General features: G+C 46.5%; 1 protein-coding gene across 2 annotated transcripts in view; it reads left to right on the top strand.

Annotated features, from left to right (window-relative positions):
- The first annotated feature begins 3,788 nt into the window (after nucleotides 1-3,788).
- LIMS1 (LIM zinc finger domain containing 1) overlaps nucleotides 3,789-13,085 on the top strand; it is a 407,029-nt gene continuing 397,732 nt past the window's right edge. Inside the window, exon 1 of one of the 2 annotated variants that reach the window (XM_086934299.1) lies at nucleotides 3,789-4,026. In XM_086934299.1, the coding sequence (XP_086790425.1) occupies nucleotides 3,998-4,026 (29 nt within the window). In that variant the 5' untranslated portion in view covers nucleotides 3,789-3,997. The remainder of the gene's footprint in view (nucleotides 4,027-13,085) is intronic. The other variant, XM_086934296.1, reaches the window with a different exon arrangement.

The following is a 13,085-nucleotide window of genomic DNA, read 5'->3' as shown; positions in this document are numbered from 1 at the left end:
AAAGAAAGAGGAAGAGAGACTATCTATATGACCTTTTATACTGTGGTCTCTTTGGTTGTTACCCTGGTGTTTATGGGTAATGTAGTTTTTTACTTTTTTATTGGCTGCTGGGCATTTCTAATAAAGAAATGAGAAAAGCATAATCGGAGCCTCCTTTCCTGACATAGAATTATCTGCGGGCGTACCCATGAGGATGCTCCATGTCCCCACCAGAGTAAGCCACACTGTGAATCAAATATCCTTCAGAGTGTTATAGCGAGCTGTGATCTGCAGCCAACCTCCAGAACAGGCCCCGACAGACGCCGCTTTTCGTTCTGAAACCCTTTGAGCGATGCGCTGTGCAGCCGGCTGCTGTACAGCCACTAAGAGGACTGCTGTGTGCTGCCTGGAGGCCAGGGCCGGTCCTAGCCATGGGCGGTATGGGCAGCCGCCCAGGGCCTCGCGCTCAGGGGGGGCCCGCCGCCGGCCCCGCAGTTGCGGGAATAATAAATGATGATGGCCTGGCCCTGGGGAAAAGCGCTGCGCAGTGAGCACAGCACAGTGCATTCTTCCGTCCAATACTCGCGCTCAGGGGGGCCCCCCGCCGGCCCCGCAGTTGTGGGAATAATAAATGATGATGGCCTGGGCCTGGGGAAAAGCGCAGTGAGCAGAGCACAGCAGCACAGTGCAGCCATTGATTCTTCCAAGTTCCGTCCAATAAATTATAATATCGAGTCATGTGTGTCATGTGTGTGTTTATTTATTTGCAGTGAGTAAGTTAACTGAGTTACAACAATGCCAGCAGCCAGGCCTCCGTTCTCCGCACTCTGTTGTTGTGTTGCACGTACCGTAGTCGTACAATCGGCATTTCTGTGGTGTCTGCGCAATTGACGCCTGCACGCACCCCCCACCACCTAGCTTGGTTGTGTTTGATATGAACTGTGAATAATAGTTTCTGTAAGACCAACTCTTACAGATTTCTTGTGATGCATCATACGTTGCGTTTCCTCACATTAAAAAATCACAACTAATAGATCTAGTTTGCATCAAAAGGATGTACTCTAGGGATAAACATGAACTTAATTAAAGAGCGAATAACAGACCAATCACATAAGAGATACGAGCAATTTCCAGGTTTGTAGGCCCTGTAATTACGGCCTCGCGATTCTTGGAAAATGTTAGCGGTATCTGTGGCAAGCAAGGAGCAGATGGCTGATCTGGTTAGCAGCACTTTGGGGAGCATCCGTTTGCTATTTCAAGCACTCGGAGCGAGGAGAGCATCATTCCAGTCCAACACTACTGTTTGGATGGAAGGACGAGGCTAATTTGTGACTGCGGAAATTGTACATTAATGAGTGACACAAAATACTCAGGGCCACGTTGCCAAAATAAGGGTGTGTCAGAACTCTAGGATGATTTAACAGTGGAATAGAATGGTCATGTCAGGAACGGTTCATGAATCAAACACAAGTTTTCTTTGGAAGGAGCGTTTTAAAGATGTTTTAATTTTCATCGAAGACCACTAAAGCCAAATGGAATGAATCTCATTGGCTGTGACAAGGAAAGCGTTTAGTTGGACACTAATAAAAGTCTTGGCACTACAGCTTTTCACATGTCTGAAGAGTCAGAGGTCCATTGTCCAGGAGGGAGCCTTCTGACCTCCAGAACAAACACAAACAATGCGGCGAAAGACCACATCAAAAACTAGAAGCCTCATTCTTATAACTTCTTTTTATGTATCTTCGCGAAGAGAAATAAAAAGTAATACACAAGATAACGTTTTAATTATTTACTTTTGGTGGAGTGTTGCAGCTAAAGTCTCGCCTGGCTTTTGGGGCTTACTGACTCAAGAAATCCCCAAGGCACAATGCTGGGGTGTACTGCTAATCAGAGAAGTCCCAGCAGAAATATTCATTTACACAAACTGACAGCAATGCAACTAATCTCTCTCAGATGAATTGAATGAACTTTATAGCGCCACTTATACCAGTGTAGGGTGTCAGAGCAATTTACATCACACACACTACACACAATCAATCATAGGTGTGTAAATCAGTGTGTAGGAAATGTTATGTAAGAAAGAGGACTACAAGGTGTAGGAGTAATATGTCCATACTAGTCGGCAGTATCGTTTAATAATTCATTGTTCTATGGTATGATTTTAACTAATAAACTGCAAGTAACAAAGGTTCTCTCAGACAAAAGTAGAAACCCAATGGCCTATTTACATTATACAAAAACAACAGTTGATGGACAGAATGCAGAACAATGTCATACATTTACCCCAGTACAGAGATCGCATAGCCGGAAGGTGCCATAATAGCCAGGGAATGTGACTAGAAAAATGGCATATATCCACGAAAGGTGACATGAAGCAGTATTTTTAGCTCTAATTATATGAATACCCTAATTATATGAATATATCATAGCCGGAAGATGACATAATAGCCACGAAAGGTGAAAAGAAATGTTTTCTGTCTGTATTTATCTGTCAAAATAAGTAAAAACGGAAAACAGGAAGCCTTAATTATGAACAAGATGAGTCACCAAGGGACGTGTTCCTAGTCAGATACGTCCTGTAGTGTTACTTTTTTCTTCACCTCCTTTTTTTGTGTGCTCACCTTCTCCGCCAGTGAGGTCTTCTCTCACTTTGTCTGCATTAGTATGAGTTGAAGTGTGGTGGTGGTGGTGGTGTCTGATCATGATCCAGTGACTTTATGGTGCTTATGCCATTCGATCACCTATTGCGCAATGATTATTACACTGAAGGTGTCTCTATTTTGTAGGTCTTGCCCTACTTGATTTGTGCACTTCCATTCCAATGTGTGTTTATTTGGCACTTTTGCTATTTGTGTTTCCTTTGCCCTTAATGAATTTTACTGCGAAGTCACTTTCTGTGATGTCACTTGGAGGGCCTCACATCTTCCCTTTCGCCTGGGGTCTCAGAAGGCCTAGGACCGGCACTGCTGGAGGCTGCTAAACATGGCCCTATGCTGCTACTATGAACTTGATGGGAGACTGAAAAGGCCTAGGACTGGGAGACAGAGTGCTAAAATCAACAGGACGGGCACGAACTGCACCCATAAACTTACCCTTAGACCTGAAAAAGAAATGGGGGGACCCAGTCAGGGGGCAGGAGACAGTTCAGACAGACGAATTCCTAGTTAGCAGAGGTCATGGGGAACACAAAAACTTAAACCCGTGAGTCAGATATTTGTGCATGATGAATGTGTAGTGTAATTCTTTTCTGCATGCTTATAGTTAGGCGGGCAACATTTCACATGTAATTGCATAAAAGGGATTTTTTTTGTTGATGTAAGTTGTAAAATGTATAGGTCAAATGACTCAACTGTCAGGAAGTTTGTCTAAAAAAAAAAAAAAATCTGCCTTTGTATGAAATTTGATGATTGGTATTTGTTAATTGTACTGTACACAGCTATATGATTTTGGCCCATAAGGGAATCTGTTTAAATAAATGACGCTTGAACCGGGAAATATGTGCGGCAAGGTATAACTTTATTTTAATTATTTATTGAAAGGTATAGAACATGAGGTAACTTTTAGTGAGGCAGAGTTGATGTACTCTCAAAGTGTGAGTCTCCGCTTTAACGGGAACACTTTACATGGATTTTAAGACTTTACGATTTGCTTTTCTGTGTGCATGCCAACGTGCAAAACCTTTTACTCCTAAACTTTGGGACGAGTGCTTCAAATGCACATCGACCACTTTGTCTAACGCAAGTGGCTGTTTAAGCCAATTCAACGCTGGCCTCCAGTGTGTCTAACTTTCATTCACAAATCCCAGGGCTGTCAGTCCAAGATGGCGCCTGCGCGCTCTCGGCCTTTCTGGTCCCACCCTCCGCCTCCGCCCAGCACTGCGAGCCGCCGGGGCTGACTTCGTGGCCGGGGCGGGGATCGGCGCTGCCTCTCGGAAGCAAGAAGCTGAGGGCGAGAAACAAAGTTTCGCGGTCTCGTTTCCCCCTCACCCGTCTCGAGCGCATCGCAGGCGGCTGCTTCAATGCTGGCCCTAGCGGGGATGACGAACAGGTAAGGGAGACTCTTTGGCGCTGCTGACGTGAGCTCCGGCATCTCGGGGCATCATATGTGCGGCTCTACGCGCCTGGGGCTCTGCCTGCGAGCAGTAGGTTCCAACCACTGCTAGTACCCCTCATGTACTTTTATTGTTAGTGGGCCATGCTGAATTAGCGCTCTGACACCTTCGGGTAAAGTCTGCGCTATATAAAAACGCATAAAAAAAATAAAAAAAATAGTTTAGTGTGTGTATTTAGTTTTTTCCCCCTCTAACAGACCTGCCATGCTCCCCACTCACATTTAAGTATTCAGTCTTGTGTTTAAACTTGTGTTCGCATTTATCATGTTCCATAATTGCTGAGAATGTATTCGGTGATCTTTTTAGTCACCCCGCAGCCCCTCTGCTTTCACTGCTGGCCACAGCGTGCGTTAGTTATTCATAAATCTCTGACTTCCTTTCCATCCTCGTCGGGACTATAATGCGTTTGTTCTGTTGTCTGGGCCCCTGTTGCCAGTTGTGTGCAGTTGAACTTTCCTTCAGTTGCTGCACGGAGCTGTGTGTGCGTGATGCGGGGAATGTGCTGCCTGGGGATACAGGAAATGAGGCCAGAGGTTGCAAGGCATGGGAGTTCAGCTCCGCCCTCGAGGCACTGCGGGCAGTGCACGGCGAGGATTGTTTTAGCATGTGTTGTGTACATTTAGGCTGCAGCAGGCATAGCGCTGCAGCCTGCTGGTGGGGAGAGCAGGCCCGGCTCCAGGAATTTTTGTTTGGGTGGGCCAAGGGCGCATTTGGGTGGGCCACTGCGGGCTCAATGTGTCGCTTCTGGAGGTAGCCTACAAATAGAAAAAACTGTACTCCTGCGTATGATAGAAGGGGATAACAGGAGATTCAGGGCCCTCCATTATTTTCCAAATCTCTTTCTAATCGTTAACACTCTCAAAAAGTGTTTTGATCCCCATGTAAGGTCCTTTTGATGGGCAGAGGAGGTTTCTGAGGTGGGAGTATCAGGCAAGTAACACTACTCAGCCTGCCTCATTGCCAGCCTTCAGAGAGAATCTCTTTTCATTATTAACTCCATCTGACCCCAGACTCTGCAGTACACTCCCTTCCAGGCCTGATCATCAATTTTCTACAATCTCTCTACAGTGCACCTTAACTCACATTACAGGGTCTATTATAGCGCCGGTGCAAAAGTATTTATTGGTGTCCCACCACTGACCTCTTACTCGATAGACACCTTTATTACCACCCTCCAACAGTGCACTTCATCTCTCCTCAGCCCCTTTCAGTCATGACCTCCTCATCAAACTCCCTCCCTACCTGCCCCCCACCAGTGTCCCTCATCACTCCAAAGCCCCTCCATATGACCACCTCCTCAGACTCCCACACAAATACCCTCCACCAGTGCCCCTCATCGCTCCATAACCCCTCCCCCCATTGACCTCCTCCTGAGTCCCTCACTGCCACCCTCCACCAGTGCCCATCAGCGCTCCATAGCCCCTCCCCATTACCTCCTCCTCAGACTCCCTCCCTACCACCCTCCACCAGTGCCCCTCATCACTCCAAAGCTCCTCTGCCTCATGACCTCCTCCTCAGACTCCCTCCCTACCACCCTCCACCAGTGCCCATCACTCCAAAGCAACCCCCTTCATGACCGCCTCCTCAGACTCCCCCACTACCACCCTCCACCAGTGCCCCTCATGACCTCCTCCCAGACTCCCCCACTACCACCCTCCACCAGTGCCCCTCATCTCTCCGTAGCTCCTCCCCATGACCTCCCCCTCCTCGGATTCCCTCATTGCCATCCTCCAACACTGGCCTTCATCTCTCCGTAGCCTCTTCCCCTCATGACCTCCTCCTCAGACTCCCTCCCTACTACCCTCCACCAGTGCCCCTCAGCGCTCCATAGCCCCTCTCCATTACCTCCTCCTCAGACTCCCTCCCTACCACCCTTCACCAGTGCCCCTCATCATTCCAAAGCCCCTCTGCCTCATGACCTCCTCCTCAGACTCCCTACCTACCACCCTCCACCAGTGCCCATCACTCCAAAGCAATCCCCTCATGACCGCCTCCTCAGACTCCCTCCCTACCACCCTCCACCAGTTCCCCTCATGACCGCCTCCTCAGACTCCCTCCCTACCACCCTCCACCAGTGCCCATCCCTCAAAAGCAACCCCCCTCATGACCGCCTCCTCAGAGTCCCTCCCTATCACCCTCCACCAGTGCCCATCATCACTCCAAGCAACACCCCCTCATGATCTCCTCCTCAGACTCCCTTCCTACCCCTCCACCAGTGCCCCTCATCACTCCAAAGCAACTCCCCCTTATGACCTCCTCCTCAGAATCCCTTCCTACCACCCTCCACCAGTGCCTCTCATCACTCCAAAGCCCCTCCCCCATGACCTCCTCTTCAGACTCCCTCACAAACAACCTCCACCAGTGCCTTCCATCTCTCCGCATCTCCACCCCTCACGATGCCCCCTCGGATTCCCTCATTGCCACCCTCCAGCAGAGCCCATCATCACTCCATAGCCCCTCTCTCATATGCATTTTATTTCTTATATAGCGCTACTCGTAGTGTAGGGTATCACAGTACTGTACATCACACACACATTATGCTGACACAATGATTCAAAAAAGTATCCAAATCAGCATATAGGGAATGTCACATAAGCTAATGAAGATTACCAGGTGTAGGAATCACATCTCATCCATGCTGCTGGGCAATATGTATTAAGAGGGTTGGGTCTGGAGAACCACAAACACAGGATTTAAAGCATACCCCAGTGGTTCGCTGTACTGATTAGAAATTATATCTGCCCAAACTCTGTATTGCAACATTAGAATAATGAAATACTGGGAAAATTCGAACTAACTAGCAATACAAAAAAAAATCTAATTATACCATTCTGGTTTGTATACACGTCTCTGATCACACTGTCCTATGTATCAAAGGATCTCTGTGACAAAGGCAGTAACCCACTGAGCTATCCACGTTAACTACAGTTCTATTGCATTTAAATACTACAAACCAAAAAAAGAACGCTCTCCAGCAAGATCAACAATCCAAGGTTATTTGGACATTTAGTTGTCGTGCATCCTTGCAGAACCACTCATGAATGATACCAACGATTTAAACACACGATGTAAATGAAAATGAAATAAACACGCGTTCTAAGTATGTCTTTCTCACAGATTTAAAAAACACAATAGCCACACATTCTCTTACCTGCTCCTTACGAACTCTGTCACAGCCGGATCGGATAAACAAACAGCTCAAGGGGTCAGGAAGGTCAGGAAAACGAAACGGCAAAACAAACTCCTCTTTACCAGCAGAAAAGAATTAATTATCCACAAATCCAGTTCCAATGAAAGGCTTTGTCCCCTTCGCAGTGCCCCTAATGTACCTGAACGAGTCGGCGGGGACACAGCCACCTGCCTAATAGGAGATGCGTGATTGGGGGTGCGAGCCCAGGCCCAATCACGCAACTCCTACAGAAAGATAACGTTCGAAGAACGTTTTAACTTGCAGTGGCCATATTCTGCTAGCCTTGCTGACGTCACTGCCAGGGCCAAGGGTTATGTTTGGGTGGGCCAGGCCAAAGTTTGGGTGGGCCCGGCCCACCCGCTAGAACCGGGCCTGGGGGAGAGTCAAGGAGCTGTGTTTTCTCTGCACACATTCAGGCACACAAGCACTTCAGTGGTGTCGGCTCCAGGAATGTCTTTACTTTCCATTCGTGCATGGGGTGTGAGATTTGGGAGTTCCGGACTAAAAGTTCGTGTTTTACACGAAACCTTATTTTTCAAAAATTTTCGATGAATGCCATTGGCCCTGCCCACTGAGTGCGAATGTGCTGAAGGTGGCACTCTCATTCACAGTCAGTGGTGCTCTACAGAATGCGAGCCAAGCCTTGATGTGCGGTTAAATGTGAGAACGAGTTTTTGTACAGTCCCCAGAATCCAAGGCATACGTTTAAGCAGTTCAATCGGTGGAGATTTGAAGTAGAAGCACTGCTTAATTAGTACAAAAATAAGTGCCAGGGATTCAGTCAGCAGGCCGCTTCCGCTTGCACTGCCCATGATTGCTGCTGTCAATTACAGTAACAGCAAAACTAGTAAGTCCAGGGGTTAAGTGGGCCGGGTCTCACCGGGTCTGAGCACCGGCAGTTTATTTTAAGGAGGCCTCGAAACGGGTCTCCATCAGGCTCTGTTTCGTGCCCTGGCACAAGCGATCCTGCAGTGACAGCAGCCACATCATGTGCAGTGCACGTGCTCACACTGCTCACTAGTGGAGAAGTTACGGCATGACGTCATGTCAGGTGAGTGTTGCAGGGGAAGGGAAATCGTATAATGGGAGTCGTTTTCTCTCTGGATTTCCCTTCTCTTTTTGAAATTCAGAAGCAGCAAGATTGTCGTGGCGTCACCAAGGCTTTAATGGTAGCGTTTCCAATATTCTATACAAGCCATAGTTGCTGCTTATTTATCTTCTGCAAATGACAACTATTAACAAAGCTAATAGCCCTGGCTTGTTGTAGGTATAATTTTACTTGTTGTATTATATATCTGGATGCAATGACAGAAACCGCAAAATACAAGGCCGGTGGCACACTATGCTAAGCACAGATTTTTAGCGTAGGTGTTTTTAAGCCACGTCCTTAATTACATTGGCCACAGCCCTGTGAGAGACCCACCGTTTTTTTCATCCCACCTAAAGCCCCGAGTAAGTCACACATATAAGTATGACAATTCTGACAATTTCAGTACCCCAAAGTTAAAAGAATGACTTTGGGCAGCAGGTATTAGTCATTCTTAATGTATATTGTATTAATAAACAGGTCATTGTGCTTTATCTCTGAATAAAAAAAACAGCGCCATCATGTTGCAGACTGTCATAGCTACCGGTGCTGAACGTTAAGTTTGGTTCTGAGCACTGGGCACCACCGGCTCAAATTAAGCACTGAGTAGAGGGGGGGGGGAGACCTCCTTCATCCCCTTTCCTCCTTGGAAATCAGTTGGGCAGAACAGATTTTTAAGAGGGACAAATATGAAAAATCCATCTAAAAACAGACCATTCTACATCTGCTGTCATAAGCACAACAACTCTTTGTTACTTGATTGAAGAAGGAGCTTGTTATACTTAAGTAGCCCCAAGACAATATCAATACTATATGAATCAGTAGTAGTCCTTTATTGGAAGTAGAAACAAGTAGATAAAAGTACTCCATTATGAATACTGTTACAGTTGTTGGGTGCTCTGTGTCAGTGTTTCCCAAACTAAGGGTCGTGAGTGAGCCGATGTTTGGTGGGTTGCGAAAGTCAGAGCAGTAAATAAAGGTATCTTTACATTCTTTGTTTACCTGTCATGCTTTGCCAGTGATTCAAAGATTGAGGACAAATGTCAGGCTGCTTTACCCTTTTAGCATGGGGACTGGTGCTTATTTTTTTTCTCTAACTGCAAAGTGAGGGGAGGTTTTAGAGTGAATTGTATGACTATGGAGGGTGTTATTCTTTGAGATACACAAAAAAATGTAAATACCTTTAACTGAACTGTGTGCATCCAGCAATCAGGAAAGCAAATATGAAGCAATTTGTTTCGTAAATCTGAAGTATGCTGGAAACAGAGATTTTAATATGATGAAGACACTTACTTGGTGAAGCATAAATGATAAATATTCACAGAAACCTGATTTTCATTCATTCCCATTTTTGTGCAATATAGGTTGTATGTCTTTGCAAATTTAGGGGCCATTTCAATAGAAAATGTGCTGCCTGTAAATGACAATGTACTACCACAGAATTCTTTCTTTATATGAAAAAATCGCCCACCTCATGGCCATTAAAGGTAGGTGAGTCGCAAACGTTTGTTGTTCTAAAAACGTGGAGTGTGGTTCTAAAACGTTTGGTAACCCTTGCTCTATGCAACTAGCTGGTCTCTAGATAAATAGTCTTCTGTGACCTGTAATTTAGAAGACCATGCCATAAGATTCCCTTAAAAGGTCAACAGGGAAGCAGTGTTGCGAAGTTCCTTAGGGGAAAAACAGTTTTGGGGCCAGATGTATCAAAGGGTTTTACCCATTCTGTGTCTATGAGAAAATGTGTTTATACATATGGCCCCTGATGTTTTGATGGCTTGAGCAGAAGAGCATCTGAACTGGAGAACCGCTAGCAACTGGTATTCTAGAGGGCATACACTGGTGTAAGGAAGAAATATGATTCCATTTCAAAGTGAGGTATTTCACCAAAACTGAATTCTCTTTCACTGACAACCAGCAATGAGACTTTCTCAAAGGAGTGCTTACTCTTTCTCGGCCTAGATTGAAGTGGACTGCTGAATTCAGAAGTATCTGTTATTTACGAACCAGTTATATAGGCCTTCCTACAACCTTTTACTGCAGTCTTGGCATAAGTTCATGGCTCTGCCCTGCACAACAGATGTGTGCATCAGAGATGAAGAATGTTTCAGTTTTGGAGGCCATAAACAGCAAATATATATATATTTTTTTAGCAGCCCTGGTTTAAAGCTTCTTGTATGCTGTGAAATGATGTCATGTGACCAAGATCTGTGCATTCTTTGAAATTAGGGTTACCACCTCACTCCGTATCACCATGGACACTGTTTCCATTACTGCACTTTAATAATACAGTTAGTGTCTTTTTCTTCCAGTGAACTAAATTGGCTTTGACATGAAGGCATCTATGTGTCAGTGGAAAGCCCAATATTGGAAACAGTCTTAAGTGGTGACATGAGTGAGGCGGCCACCCTATCATAAGTCTGCAACAATTAGGCAAAGGGTGGGAGGCGGCTTTTAAACAGTTTTTTTTGTAGGAGTTTTCTTAAGCACTGTACGTCAGCTGGGCCTCTTCAGAGCAGTCAAACTTAATTATTAGCTTGCTTTTTCTGCTGTTCAGCTGGATTTCTTCAATTCTTGGACGATCAGGAGAGACACAAGTTATGAAAAAAATGAAACGTCCTTTGTAATTTGAATGGAAATCTAAGTATCACTGGCATTCCGTTGTGTTGGGGAACAGCCTTTACCACCATAACCGAACCACAAGCTGCAGTTATAACGCAGTTGTTACAATGAAAGCGTCTTTAAATTCCAACGTTTCCCTGTTGTTGTGCAGACTGAAGTAGGAATAGTAAATTATACCACTCGAAAGTCTAGCGCTTTTCCTAAGGCATGTTGTTGTAACAAAATGCTTGGTAAAGAAATGCATGGTAAAGATGAATTAGTTGTAAGGACTGCGGAGTTACGGCATGCGCGGTAAAGGCATGTGTTGTCAACATACAGCCAGCCAAGGGAGTAGCCAGAAAATTTAAATACCACCCACTTCGAACCAAAGTTTTTATGGCACCAAGCAAATAAGTCATTATTATTATTATTACGTTTTTGTAAAGCGCGTAGTCACCCGTAAGTATCCCAGCGCTAAGATCCGGACAAACCAGAGGGTAACAGGGGGAGAGAGGAGGAAAAGGAGATCAGGGGAACAGGTAAGTTTTCAGCAGCTTCCTGAATCGGAGGTAATCTGGTTCCGTCCTAAGATCACGGGGGAGGGAATTCCAAAGGCGGGCTGAGTTGACAGAGAAGCGCCGTCCACCCGTGCGCACCCTCTTCACTCTGGGGATAGTGATGAGGTATTCATGGTCAGATCGGAGGGATCTTGAGGCTTTGTAGGGCCTGATGTTTTTTTTAGGATGGGGGGGCCTTTGTCCTGTAGGAGTTTGTGTGACAGACAGAGAGCTTTAAACTTCACTCGCTCTCTCACTGGGAGCCGGTGGAGATGTTTCAGGGCTGGTTTGGCCGAGGATCTAGCCGGGGTATTGGTTAGAATCCGGGCCGCGGCGTTCTGGATCCTTTGCAGTTTGTTGAGGGTTGCCTCGGGAGCGCCCAGATAGATGGTATTGCTGTAGTCCAGCCTTGATAGAATAAGGCCTTGGATTAACAGTTTCTGGGAGACGGGAGGAAGTAAGGGCAAAATCTTCCTGATAGATTTGAGGAGCCCGAAGCAGGTCCCAGCAATTTTTTTGGCTTGAGTCTTAAAAGACAAGTCCTTTTCAAGCCAAATTCCCAGGCTCTTGATCTCGGACTTGGGGGTTCACCCAAGCAGGGGGGGCCAGATGTTCTGAGAGAGGGAAAGCCCCTTTTGGCCAAGGAGGAGAATATCTGTCTTTGAACCGTTAAGTTTCAGTGACGAGCTATTCATCCATCCTTGAATTTCTGCAATACAGTTGTAGAGGTCCGATGGTTCTTGGTTTGGGTGAGATAGAGACACCACTAATTGAGTGTCATCAGCGTAGCTGATGATTTTCACTCCGAACGGGGTGACAACCTCCTCCAATGGAGACATGTAGACATTTAATAATGTCGGGCTTAAGGATGAGCCCTGGGGCACACCGCATTGGAGGGGGGTTTCGGGAGAGCGGGTGTCATTCTCCCAGACCTGAAAGGAGCGGTGGCCAAGGAATGATTTGAACCAAGTCAGAGCTGTGCCCTCAACACCGATGTTCTTGAGTCACTGGATTAAGACCCGAGGGTTGACGGTTTCGAATTCCGCACTGAGGTCCAGGAGGATCACTGCCACTGATCCTCCTGCATCCAGAAGGGCTCTGGCCTCCTCCACTTCTGCAAGTAGGGCGATGTCAGTGCCCTGCCCTGGGCGGAATCCAGTTTGCGAGCTTCTGAGCAGGTTGTTAGTCTCCAGATACTGCGAAAACCTTTTGTTAACTAGTTTTTCAGCGATTTTACTGGTTCCGGGGAGGAGAGAGATTGGCCTGTAGTTGGCCAAGTCCGAGGGGTCCAGAGAAGGTTTTTTAAGTAGCGCCTTGACGACAGCCGCCTTCCAGCTGGGCGGAACTTTTCCCTGGAGCAGTGAGGCGTTGATGAGATGAGTGAGTAGAGGGACGATGGTGGGGGCCACTTTCTTAAGGATGCGTAGGGGGACCGGGTCCCTGGGGGATCCGCTTTTGATAGTGTCTAGCGTGGTTGAGACCTCTTCAGCAGTGACTTGTCCGAGAGAGATTAGACGGGGAGTGGTAGGGTTTGAGTTAATGTAGTCTTCCTCAGTGATACTG

The sequence above is a fragment of the Lissotriton vulgaris genome, chromosome 8 (assembly GCF_964263255.1).
Source record: "Lissotriton vulgaris chromosome 8, aLisVul1.2, whole genome shotgun sequence".
NCBI lineage: Eukaryota > Metazoa > Chordata > Amphibia > Caudata > Salamandridae > Lissotriton > Lissotriton vulgaris.
The sequence above is the reverse complement of the archived record's forward strand: the minus strand, read 5'-3'. Positions and strand labels throughout refer to the sequence as shown.